General features: G+C 39.2%; 1 protein-coding gene across 5 annotated transcripts in view; it reads left to right on the forward strand.

Moving 5' to 3' along the window:
- The window catches only part of NELL1 (neural EGFL like 1), a 282,121-nt gene extending 275,775 nt beyond the window's left edge, over positions 1–6,346 (forward strand). For all 5 annotated transcript variants that reach the window (XM_064657177.1, XM_064657179.1, XM_064657178.1 and 2 more), the window contains 3 exons: positions 293–469; positions 2,107–2,331; positions 4,421–6,346. In XM_064657177.1, coding sequence (XP_064513247.1) covers positions 293–469; positions 2,107–2,331; positions 4,421–4,471 — 453 coding nt within the window. In that variant the 3' untranslated portion in view covers positions 4,472–6,346. The remainder of the gene's footprint in view (positions 1–292; positions 470–2,106; positions 2,332–4,420) is intronic.
- Positions 6,347–13,866: the final 7,520 nt, after the last annotated feature.

Genomic DNA, 13,866 nt, shown 5'->3' on the forward strand with positions numbered 1-13,866 from the left:
ATTTCTTCTGAGATACTGACTCATTTTAAATTCAGTTAGCTGGAGACAGGCAAACTGTTCTCAGATTCAGGCAGTATTGGATCCATGCACTGACAGAAATTGGGATAATACTGGTATTTGTCATATTACAACAGGCATGATCCAACCCTTATCGGTGGTATCATTGAATACGCTAAGGACTTAATATTTCCTGATATGCCAGAGATGTGCCCTTTGCTCTGTACACCCGTGACCTTATCTGGGTTGCTGTCTGGCAGTCTGTGGTTGACATCAGGGCAATGTGTCCTCGCAGGATGGGAGGATTTTCTGCCGGAGGACGGCCTGTGACTGCAAGAACCCCAGCGCTGACCTGTTCTGCTGCCCCGAGTGCGACACCCGCGTCACCAGCCAGTGCCTCGACCAAACCGGGCACAAGCTCTACCGCAGCGGGGACAACTGGACCTACAGCTGCCAGCAGTGCCGCTGCCTGGTATGGGAAAAGCATTTTGGATAGGAGTAATAATAATAATAATAATAATAATAATAATTATGACTTTTAGCAAAACATACCTGCAAGCAGGTGCATGGCTCTTCCTTCACCTGCTTTTCAGACTGGAGATGATAACAAAGTGCTTACGGAGCCCCAGAGAACTGAGAGCTACATCATCAGTTTTCCTCTTTCTACTGAATAAGTAGGTCTAATGAGCAAAATGAAAAGCTTGACAAAAGCTTGGAAACCATGGCACTATATTAATGACAGCGTTGGTCTGCTTTTGAGAACTTCTGTAAGGTTGTCTGATCTTTACATTACTTTTTCAGATTTTTTTTCTCATGTGATGGATTTGGTTGGGGAAGTTTCAGGTTTTAATTACATCAGCTGGTGTGGCTGTCTTAGCAAAATGGAAAATGAAATCCTTTTTTTAATTTTGTTTTTTTTCCCCATTCAGCAAATGCTGGAAACACCAAGGGCCAGTACCACTTTGTAAGTTAGAAAAAAATTAACCAAATAAAAAAGGCTAAAGAAAACTGAAATTACTAGAAGAACATGCAAAATAAAGAACACTTATTTTCTCGTTAGACGCTGTAGATTGTTTCCTTAAAGCTTTAAGTTTTCCACAGATACACTAATTAGTGCATCAGTGAAGTTCATTAAAATTATCAGCTTTCCATTTATAGCTGTGTGTATAACGTAGTCGTTATGTATGATACTAATCAAGAGGTGTCTGAGCATCAGGAAGGAAATTGCATTCAAAGCTAAGTTACTGTTACAAGATAATTATCCATAATGCACAGAGTAAGTATTGAGGTTGTGTCTAACAGTTCTTTGCCTAATTTTATGATGGGGATAACATAAAGAGCTGTAAGACAGTGACGCTCTAAATCAGTGCTACCTGTAAGGTCCTGTGTAGTGTGTGATGTTCTCAACATCTGAAGTGTTTACAGAGTAGCATAATGCAAGTTATTGAAGCCCTTCACAGGTTAAGTTTAGACACACAGAATAGTCTGCAGAAGTGACCTGATGTTTCTGTCTTCTCAATGTCTCTAGCTACTAAACTGCTTTGGTTTTGGTTGTTCGTTTGTTTTTTTTCACAAAGCTAAATAATAAAATAAGTCAGTGGAACATAAATGGTATTGCTCTAGCAATTCCTTTAGGAGTCAATATTGTCTGCTGCGAGTTAGATTGGTGTTCAATGCTTGTCAAGCATACTAACCTACATCTATCTGCAGTGTTAATTTTCTATTTAAATGCTTGCTGTGATCCCACAGAGGTGTTTATGTGACCAGGAGTAGAAAGAGTTCATGAGTCTGCAAGGCAATCACTGCAAAAATTATAGTTTGTGGAAAATATTGGAACCCAGTATTTAACCCTGTCTTCAAAATCCCCAGAGAACTCAAGTTCCCATGCTATGATGATAACAGAAACAACCTAATGATAATCTGCTACGTTTAGGGAACTTCAGCTCAGTATTCAAATGTGAATTTATATGATCAACCAAACTGAGATCTGATCCATTCAGTTTGCTGCAATTTTGGCAAAACAAAACTTTTCTGTTCAACAGGATAAAATGTTTCTTGGTAACTCATAGATGGCAACAAATTCAATGAGATTTGCTTCAATTTTTGTAGGAAGGAGAGGTGGATTGTTGGCCTCTTCTGTGCCCGAGTCTAAACTGCGAGTACACGGCTATCTCCGAAGGAGAGTGCTGTCCCCACTGTGTCAGTGACCCCTGTCTGGCTGACAACATCACCTATGACATCAGGAAAACCTGTCCAGATGGCTATGGAATCACAAGGCTTAGCGGCGCTGTATGGACAATGGTGGGATCTCCTTGTACAACTTGCAAATGCAAGGTATGATGGGCTGGGTGCAATGGTCATGGAAATGTTCATCCTGAACAAAATTGGGTTTGTTCAGGAAAAAACAATTGGGTTTGTTCAGGGACAAAACAAAATTTGCCCTTGGAGGCTCACATTAAAGTCTTGGGGAAGTAAATGAGACCCGAGAGCCTACAAAAAACCCACATCTTTTCTGTGTTGCAGAGTGGAAACAAAACAATTCTCTCCTTGCTAAAAACGTTGAGCACAGATATGTTAATATCCCAGTGCAGCATTCTGTTGGAGTGCCCTTCAGGCATTCTCAGTATGAATCTAGACTAACATTTCAGTAATTGCCTGGTGTGGATGTTCATGAACATGTGCATTACAGACCTGGTAAGCTGAGGCAGAAACACTAATAAAAGTTTCACCAGCAAGTCCACAAGTAAAAGGGCACTGCAGCTCACAGATGAAGCCACTCCCTCAACAGTAACAGGAAGGGAATGTCACAGTTTCTGTTCCCTGATCTCATCAAGATGTATTTAATCCAGTGCCTCTAATGCAGAAGTGCAGTCTGTCTCCTTGGCTTTGTGCAGTGATGACCCCACTGTGCTAATATCAGAATTATGAAAATGTTGTTTTGAGTTTTATAAAATGTTCTTTTCACTGTGGGAGAGCAAGCTATTGCTCCAGGGCTTTAAATTATTGAAGGCAACTTTCCTGCCATTTTTAAATTATTTTTTTTGGCTGATTTGTGTTGGATTTAAAAAAAAAAAAGGTAAAAAAATGGCTCGTTTGGGCTTTTAGTGGTTGTAATTTTTTATTACATTAGATATATTACATAAGATAGCTTTATAAATGACTGGATGTTAGAGAAAGATATTTAACAAAGGATTACATTCCAAAGCTGTGTGGTGTGTGTGTGTTGTCCCCATCTCCCCCACATCTGCCATGAATCAAGAACCTGAACTATCTGCTATTTTCAGACAAACAGAAACCTTCCTTTTGTGGATCACATCAAAACTCTGCCGCAGGTGGGCATGGAAGGCTTAGATAAAGTTATTAAAAAGCAAAGCCTTGCTGGTGAGTCTCGAGGTACAGAAAGGATTCCCTTCTTTCTAAACCCCTTCTCAGAGAGGAGTCTATGTGCACATAAACCCAGTTTTAGCCTTGGATTATGTTAATGGTTTAAATTTAAGGAATTATAGAGGTGCGATTGAACAACTTTTGTCCTGCAGGTTTTAGTGATTGGCAAGATGAGAATATTTATATAAAATGAATAATTTATTTTATACAAATGATCAGACAAAAGATCTTAATCAAAACTATTACTGCACAATATTAACACTAAAAATCTACTAGTAGAGTATAATGTAGCATAAAGTAGTAACAAAGCAATTCTTGAAGCAGTTATATTAAAGCTAGCAAAAAGAAGTAATTATTAAGTGGACATCTGATGTGAGTCACCCATACCAATGCTTGTGAGGAGATCTCTTTCTCTTAACATGGAGGAGTAACCTTGGAGGGCGTCCCCAGCCAAGGGAGGAATCTCCACACATACACCCCAGGAAGGGTTATGTCAGAAGAACCTGACTGCATGAGGGGGGACTGGACTGTTAGAGTGTATAGTGATTGACTGCTAGTCACAGATCTACAAGCCAACAGACTAGCTTATCTGTCAAATCCTGTTTCAATAGCAGGATGTGTATTCGAAGTCTGGTGAGCCAGGATGGTCTTAGCACACTTTAACACCAAGGCAGCACCCTGGCACCAGCAGTTTATAGCTTGCATTGTGTTGGATTTTAGGTTTTATCAGGGATAGGCTCTCCTGCCACAAACTCTTTCCATTGACTTTCTTCCATGAGAGAAAAATCCAGTCATCTCTGTTGCCATTGCTGTGCTGTATTTTGTTTTGGGGACTGCATCCAGGTTTCTAGTTCCTGAGTAGTCCAGGCTGGTTCAGTGCTATTTGTTCAAGTCAGCCTCCTCAAAAAGCCACCACTGGGAGCAACGGTGACCCCTGGGGTGATGGAAGTGGGTTTTTGTAGGCAGTGGATGTGTACCTCTGCATGCCACCAGCCCCTTTGCTCTTTGTGACTTGACACCTGCTTGTTTGTCTGTGCAGAATGGGAACGTCTGCTGCTCGGTGGATTTAGAGTGTCTCAACAACAACTGACCTCGTCAGACTGGACTGTGCTGAGGGAGGAACACTGATGGAGTTAACACCTGAAAGGAAGTCGTGTGCATTGGCATTTTATATACAACAGACAATTACCAAAGTCTCCAAACGAGGAAGGTGTTTGGGAGTTGCCTTTGGGACCGATCACTATGCTCATCCTTGTCCGGGTGACTCACAGTACAGCGCATAGAAGTCAATGGTTGCTAAAAGTTTTCAGTGTTGTAAATTACACACTTTTCCTGTCAAGAAATTCGCAAATATGTTTAAATTATTTCATGGGTAAACTAATGCTGTACTTTTGTTTTAATTTGTGTACTGACAACATTGATAGAATTCAGCTCTTCTTACTTTGAATCTAGATTTTACAAATAAGGCAGCCTGTCGTGATTTTTGTCCCATGATATCACATACTTAGTTCCAAGGTCCCTGTTAGATGTATTTATGAAAATATGTATGTATGTACAGTCAAATTGCATAGTACTTATATTTCACAGCTGTCCAACATTTTAAAGCATTCAAAGGTATGGACAGAATGGAAGTAGTCAAAATAAGTCTGTCTTAGAAAAATTATAAAATTAAATGCCATGAACTTAATGAAATGGCAGAAAAAGCACTTTCTTCTCCAAATGTGCAGAGCAGCAAGACTCCTATAGTGAGAAATGGAACTAAACCCACATTCCATTGCCAATTCAATACAGATTCAGGAAAGAATCACCAGTCATTACCAGTATTCCATTGAGTATAGTTCCTCTGGATTATACAGTGATACAACAGAGACCCTTAAGATGATGTAATTTAAGTTGACTAAGGTAGAATTTGCTTGCATTTGTAGCATCATTGATGAGTTCAGAGTCTTTCCTTTTTTTGTGTTTGCAGTAATAATGATGTCTGTCATGCTCAGTTACTGCTCCCACAGTGACAAAGTGCAGAGGCCCCTCTACCAGTGACATGCAGGACAGGAGGCCTTAACTTCCATTGCTTGGTAACTTCCATTACCCAGTTAACAGCTCAGAAACAGATTTTATCTTTTCATATTTTATGACATTCAGAAATATTTAGTTTTAAATTTACTGCATTGTTGAGTACCTAAGTTTAGACAGAAATATAAAGTAAAACTCCTAGCCCCATATCGAGGTTAGAGTTTAGATTCTCTTCAACTAATGTCTATTTTTTTTCATGAGGCTAGAAAGTTTGTGACATTAGAACAACAATATATTTCTATGGTGATGCATCTATGGCTTAAATGTCACATTCTTAACGTGTTGTTATGTTTTGTTCTGCTCATTGTGTGGTGTTTTTTTCTTTCTGTTTATTTCCTTAAACACACTGAGTGTATGGAAAAGATTGCAAAAATAAGTATAGTGGCTACAGTTTGGAAAGTCTACATTTGTGAGTTTTTCATAATTTCATGGAGAAAATGTGAAACTGATTAATAAGAATGAAGTGTGACTATACAGTGAAAAAATTAGTTGTCTTTTAAATGAAGTACTATTATGTTTATAAGGGGACAGTGGCAAAGAATATGAAATTACTTTAATCATTCAGACAACTTTATTCCCATTTTTTAAATGGGTTTTGTTTTAGTTAACAGGTTTGTGTGGTAAAGTTAAATTTATTTTCTTAAAATGCCCCATCATTTTCAGCTAATAATGTGTTGATTCTATTTGCATTGCCCTGATGATTGTATAATAAGGGAAAGAGTTGTGTTTTATATGATACTCAAAGGATGTTTGTAAATCATAATGTCAGCTCATTTTGTATATCACATTGTAAAACCCAATGGTAATTCAGTTGGATAGGATATCCAGTGGGCTGAGATATAAAGGGGAATGATTTAAAATTTGTGGGCATCTAAATAAACTCCTATGTACAGATTGCTTTCCCTTAGTTTTATTAACAGGGTTGTAAAACACTGATCAATGTCCTTTCCAGCTCAAACTCATGATGTTGCAAAAAGGAGAAAGAGTGTTTGCCTGGAGATGTTGTAAGAGTTGTAAGAAATATTTCATTTATACTTACTCAGACAAAATCATATATTCCAGTCTATCAATCTGACCAATTTCTGAAGCTCTGTGAAAGGAATTAAGACAGTGCAAGGTCTGAAAATCATTCTTTTCCCGTTTGCCTGGTAGTAGTGAAGCCCTTTTCCAGGATGCTTTATGGAAGCTCCAGGCCTAGTTAGGATCATATTTAACAGGAGCACTGAAGTTAACATTTTTCCACGGCAGAGACCAATTTTCTTCCAGAGCGCAAAGGCAGATTAATTCACTAAAACCCTTTCAGAGCATTTTGTACAGCATTATGTGTCATTAACTCCAGAGTGATACCGCTTGAATTGTTTACACAGAGTCAAAATATTGACACAGACCCTGTTTGTTTATGTTGCATTTTAAGCAGCTGCCCTGACTGTGAGGAACTTTTCCTTATGAAGCAATTTGATCACTAGTCACATCACATTTACCTTCAGAGTACTCAGAAGCCCCAGCCCCAGCTCAGAGAGCACATTAAGAAGATTCAGTTCCCTGTGTTCCTGTGTCACTAAGGTAAGTAAGAACTTTCAAAACGTCTTTCTTGATGAAATTCCTTATTCCATGTAAGTATATGGGCACTACAATGAAAATGCTGAAAAAATAATGCTTATTCAAATAATTTAAGAAAATTCTCCTCTACGTTTGTGAGGTGGACCTTCTCTCTGCTCAGAAGTACATATACATATATATATATATGTTATATATATATATATATAGTGTATATATATAGTATAGTTTTAACATGAAAAGAACTGCCACTATAACTTCTGTGAAAAGAAACTTGCTGCTAGTTAAGGGACTTGGTCAAAGCTCTCACTATAGGCAATTGGAATTTTGTAGCAATTTCTACTTATTTATCCCCTGAAGGAGTATTTTCTCTGCAATCTTCTGATGAAAAAAATTACATGAACAAGAAACAGAAAATGAAAATTCCAGCTCTGGTAAAATGTTTTTGCTCTCTTCCTTTTGGCTCAAAGCTCAGCCTAGGTACGAAACCAGAACCTTGTGTTGTGTTCTGTGAGGAAGGTGACTTTTCAGCTCTGCTCCCTGTGTGTTTGCAAACTCATCTACTGAGCTGAAGCAAATGTTCCTTCATAGTGGTCCCTGGAGTCATGGACCACACTGAGCCAGGCCAGTAACTATTAAAGGCCAAAGTTGAACTATTCCCCACAAATGCTGAATAATAGCCTAAGTCACAGGAATGTATGTAGGCTTTATTAGAGCCTCTGTGTTGCCTCAGAGACCTAAATAACAATGGTCTTCCAGTAATGTATCTTCCCCCAAGAGCTGTCAGTGAGTTTTCAGGTATAACTGTGTACAAGATTTAATTAATAACATCTTTTCAGTCAGATCACAATCACAACCAAAATATCATCTTTTTTTTTTTCTTTTTTTTTCCTATGTCAGACAAGAATCTTTTACAAAACAAAAAGTAAAATGTCAGGAGTCATTATACAAATGGTAGAGTAGATTGTAACAGAATTAAATCATAACTCCTACGAGCAATATCGGAATGTCTCACATCTAATGGTACTTACATAATCATAATTAATGAGGGGTTTTTAAAAGGGCCCCATGATACAGCTTGATGTAAAATTTTAAGTGAGTGTTGTGATAAGACGTGATTGTTTGAGGAACATATTCTGCCAGCAGAAAAATGTACCTGCCAACAAGCTCCTCTTCCTCTTAAGGTACATCTTTGATGCTCATTGAAAGTTAAAGTGGTGTAAGGAAGACCTGTGGTGGAATACATTAAAAAACAAAAGAAATTAAAAAAATCCAGTCTGAGGTATCTGAATGTTTCATATCTAATTCTTCTCTGTTACTGGTAGAAAGCAGCAATAATTCTGATTCAGCTGGTCATTGACCTCAGAGGCATTACTGAACTGCTGGTATTGCATTTAATCTGCAAATATTACTTGCAGGTGCTAACAGAAGTATTTCTTGCTGCTAGCTGTCAACAGATAGTCCCTCATATCAATTTTTATCAATAAACTGATAAAAAGGGTCAAATTCAGTTTGTTTGTTTTTTTTTTTAATGAAATCATCATCAGAAGATTGACAACACATGGACACATTATATCAAAAGTCATGCCCGGTGGAAAAAAACACAAGCAAAAAAACAAACATAAAACAAGGTCCCCAAACCCATATATCTGCCATTTAAATTCTTTACTGCTACTTCAGCTGTGCAGTGTGAGGGGATGAAGTGAAGTCTGATGGGTGGATTTCTGACTGGGAGCCCAATCTTTGTTTCAGCAGTGCCTTACACTTGAATTTTATTTTTTTTTTTAATTCCTAAATTTGTACATAAAATTTTTTCATTTAAGTGTTCTGATTGGAATTGAGTGGTTTTAGGAAGTAAGCCTTAATATGTTCTCTTTGAGACAGAGATAGCTACAACAGGATCTGGACTGATTCAGGCTTCTTTTTCCTGTGTGTCTCCACTGTGAAGGGGAGAAACCACCTTGGGAAAGGGCACAGAGTTACCTGGCCAGAACACTGGTGTTCAGGAGGTACTGGGGTTACAGCCAGTGGTTCTACAGGGCTGGATACTATTTTACAGCAGTAGATACAGTAGGTTTTGGTTGTCCTTCTCTCTTCTGTAATTTCTTTCCAACGACTGGTCATGTCACTTGTACTCCTTGAGCTGTCCCAAGGCTCTCTGAGTGCCTGTGTGCTTAGACGTGTGCCCACGTAGGTCCCCCTCGGTGAGGAATGGCTTAGAGGGTTCTGCAGCAGATCATACCCTCACTCAAAGCTGAGGCCAGGAGCTTTTAATGAAATTAAACCAGAGCTGAAAAATCCTTTTTTCTAATAATGCAGTTGATTGATTGCTGTTTGATTAACTCTAAATCTACTTTTCCTCTCACAAGAATTGGAAATGCATTTGGTGTAATCCAGGGCTTCTTTACACTAGTGTTGATGGATTCCCTTTGGCAGTATTAAATATGCAGATTTGTTTTCGTACCTGAATATTATGCAAAATATTCACCCAGGTGCTAGAATGTGTGGGCTTTGCCGCTGTTGTGTCCCCAAACTCCAAGTAGGAAATCCTTATTCATCATCTATGAAATCAGAATCAGAGAATCACCAAAATATGTTCAGGTAAGCACTAATCTTCAGGGTAAACTTATCTGTGAAGGTAAGCATTAAAGAAAACCAAATATGTATTTTTAAAGTACATTTGCAGCTGGAGAGGTGATTTTTCAGCCTGATTGCAGGTTTGGCCTTTTGCTCACATTTGGCTTCCCAGCCAAAATCAGGAGAAAAAGTCTTTGAAAGGCGTCTTCTGCTGGTGCCTTAGAAATGTCAGAAACACCAGGAATGATCTGCTTCTCTTAGGGTATGGGTTGGCTAAGGATGAGCTTCTGGATGGAAAAGATAGAAGTAAATGCATAGCAAAACAATCCTTACCTCAGTGGGCTAATTAGTAATGTCAACAGGTATTACTAAATTGTCTTTTGGGTTTGGATGTATTTTAATTCTACTTACAAAAAGTGATTTTTCCTTTCTTTATAGTTTATTCTCTACTTTCCTTGATCATTTTGCTGATCTCTCAGGCCTTCCCATCATGACAGTCTTACAACCTAAATGGGCACTGAGGAGATAACATGAAAACTGAGCAAAAGAAATATTTGCTTTCATGTCTATAGTAAAAGGAAATTTAGAACAGCAACTGATATTTTTTTCATTCAAATGTCACCCTTTTTGTTTTATACTGGTCATAGCTAGAATTTATGCCTAATCTGGACCTCAGTCTTACAAAAACTGTTGTCATTACTAAAGCAAGGCAGATCAAACCAGTTACCCAAGTTTCAGGCATCTTTTATTTAACAACCTCTCATTTAAGTGTCTACTCTCTCAGGCATCGAGGGAACTGTATCTCTGGCATTTGAAAGAGTGACTGCAGACTGTCCCTGAGCATGTCTGTTCCATGTCCTTTCTGCCTGGAGTTCTCCAAACTGGCTCAGCGGTATTGAAAATTAATTTAGTAAACCAAGAACACAGCTGTATCTGAAGCCAAGTTGATAGATTGGGGGAAGGGAGGACAGGTGAGCTGTAATTAGATGAGTCTGATAGCAATCTCACATCAATCCTTAACAAAACCTTGGGCATCACCAGGAAGTATTTTGGGATATAGTATAAATCACAAATATTGGCTGCAGTTCTGTATGCCTGTGGAGTTCAGGGGAGTTAAGCTGAAGGTTTCCTATTTCTAAGTATTGCTCAGCATGAAAGTTCAAAGCTATTTCTCTTCCTGAATTCAAGAATTCTTGTAAGATAGATGGGATTATGGTGTGCACATATATATCCTCTACAGTTGGGCAAAAAAGAAATTATCCCTGATGACTTTTTTACCTCTGAGTAGCCATCTCATTCTATGTCAATTGTCAATGCTTGAGATACTATTTACAGAGGAGCTTTTCTAGTGTGAGTAGTACTATTTCAAGAGAAAATAGATGGCTGTCATCTATTTCAGGCGAGTTGATCCACTGCAAGGATAGCATGAGAAATGTCAGTCCCACATGTTCAAAAATTATACCCCAGCTGTGCTAAAATTAAGAGCTAAGCTTTAGAAAGCTCCATGTTTGAAAATGTACATTTTTCAGTGATTCAGGTGTTTCAGTGCTGAGCTTATATTATCACTGTCAGTAAGACTCTGCATTGCCCTTGGCCACAGAGGTCACTAGAAAGGGATGAGCAGTGTCATGAGGGGATAACGGGGAAAAAAGCTGATGTATGAGCGACTCATTACATGGGCAGATAGTGACAGGGAAAGGGGAAAATCGTTTTAAGTTAAAAGAGGAGAGGTTTAGATTAGATGTTAGGAAGAAATTCTTTACTGAGAGGGTGATGAGGCCATGGCACAGGTTGCCCCGAGAAGCTCTGGATGTCTCATCCCTGGAAGTGTTCAAGGCCAGGCTGGATGGGGCCTGGAGCAACCTGGTCTAGTGGGTGGCACCTTCCTGGTCCCTTTCAACCCAAGCAAGCATTTCCATGACTTCTGTGATGATTTCTCTGGTGTGTGCCTCTCCATGGCCGTCTGCTGTGGAGAGCCAGGTTCCAGGGCAGGCTGCGCTGGGGGGCTGTGAGCCGAGATGCCCCCCAAGAGAGGCAGTGTTTGGGCAACCTGAAGTGTGTCTATGGTCCAGTTGCTGGTCTAAAAGACTGATGTGTCTGATCCAGGCCAAGCTCAATGTGCATCTGGGCCTTCATTAAAGATAATGGGCTAGAGATATCTAGCTCCCCTTAAGGGAGTTTGGGAGTTTTTGGGAGAAAGCTGATGCTGGAGATGGCTCTATGTTTGGAAAGGAGTGAAACATGGTGCTTGAACTGCCCAACTTTCCTTTCAGTGTTTTCAGTGCTTTTGCTCTGAATTTATGCCAAAATGTGGCCAACTCTTGTGTCTAAGTATAAGCAGGAAAAAAAACAACCTGTGAGGACCCTGCCCCCAACACCCAGAAAATAAGGAAGAGACCCTAAAGAGAAACACATTCTGTGTTGTTGTCTGCTTTGCACTGAGCAGGCAAACACAAAAGTGCATACATTTAGCAATTTTAGTTCATAATGGGAATGCCATAGTATAGGAGCAGTGGCAAATTCATAGCACTAGCTTTAATGCAGAAAAACTAGTATCTAGCACTGTGCCATTAAGTCATGGTGTGGTCTAACTGCACCATGGCATATCATAAAAGTGCATGCAGAAACATTTTTATGCAGAAAATACATCTTATCCAAAATGTGTCTTTCAACAAGTGTAATCAAAGTGAGATAAATTGATCAGCGAAACAGTAAATTTAAAACTTTGTGGTGCGTGACTGGTTTTAGATTAAAACAGATAGAATGATTTGTGATAGCTTGAAAATAAGAGGTTTAGGAGCTTCAGTGAAGCCTCTCAGATACTTCAGAGGTGATTAAAAAATTGCAAATTTTACAATTGCAGAATTGTAAAAAAGATCCTGGTTAAGAGTTCCTATATATATGGGGTGATGTTTGGTAATCAAGGCAAAAGAAATCATTGTATCAAAGCTTGGAAATGGAGGGAGAGAACCAAAAGGAAAATAAAGCTTTATGAGAAGTAAGCAGGAACTCCAGAATGAGATTTCTGCATTTTTTATGACATGAGAATACTGCCTATAGCAAAAATAAATGGTTTATTAAGCTCAGGCTGGCACCAGATGCAGAAAAGAGGTAACAGTTCAGAAACTGGAAAGCCATTATCAAATATGTAATGGGACATCACTGACTAATCTAGGTTATAAACATTCTTTTGGCTTTCTGCATGTGAGAAAAGTGAAGCTGAAATCAAGCAAATAAAACTAATATTACTTAATGCTGGAAATACAATGTCATTGGGCAGTTTAAATTAGGAGTGTGCAAGAGTAACACATGGGTTGAAGAGCCAGGTAATAGCAACACAGGCAATGATGCTTTTAGCAAAGACAAATGAATTTGTGAAGCTGGTGACACTAAATGTGGAAGTGATTTATAGGAAAGACTCCTAAGCCAAGGAAACAAAAAAGACTACTCCAAAAGAGTCAATACACTAAAATACTATTAGATTTTTTTTTTTTGTTTGGTATTTATCTTTAGAATGTGGACACTCCAGATTTTAAACTGCTTCAGCTTTCTATGATGTGATTTTATTTAGAAAATAACCTGACCCTGGCCACTGGGAGAAGGTCCAAGAGCAGGAAGGTGGATCTTGGAGCTGCGACTTCCCCATGAGAGTGGGGCTGGTGCCAGGGTGTGGGGGCCAGGAAGGCAGAGCAGCCAGCCAGCAGCATGGCATTTCCCACTGCCTGGCTGCAGTTGTAAAGGCAAGATTTGTTGAAGCAAAGGACTGCAAGTAAAACAGAGCAGGACTGGGATCCTGAGTCTACACTGCTCGTTTCTTTCTAATGAACGGCCAACTTGCTGAGGAAACCAATGACTCTGTTGTCAGTTTAAAAGTGATTACTGGAGGTCTGAAGCTTTGTAAACCTCAAATTAAGTTCTGCTTGCAGTTCTGCCTTCCTCATCCCACATCCCCACATTCATCCTTGATAGAATGTTTCTTTAACATTCTGTGGGATGCCCAAGATTACAATGACAGTGTAGTTCTTCTATACTGTCAACACTACAAGTTTTCCTCAGATGTTTGATATTTAGTGACCCTTAAAAGAGTGCTGAGGTCTCTAGAGGATTAGTGAAGAGCAGTAGATACCTTTGAGGGCCTCTACAGGGAATCCTGGGTGCATAAATTGAGGCAACAGGTGAGCTGAGCAGTCACCTCTGAACAGAGCTGAGCAGAGAGGGAACGCTTTGGAGCGAGGTCAGAGCACAGCGCTCTCAGCTACACATCTTGAGCCTTCTCCA

The sequence above is a fragment of the Pseudopipra pipra genome, chromosome 6, assembly GCF_036250125.1.
Source record: "Pseudopipra pipra isolate bDixPip1 chromosome 6, bDixPip1.hap1, whole genome shotgun sequence".
NCBI lineage: Eukaryota > Metazoa > Chordata > Aves > Passeriformes > Pipridae > Pseudopipra > Pseudopipra pipra.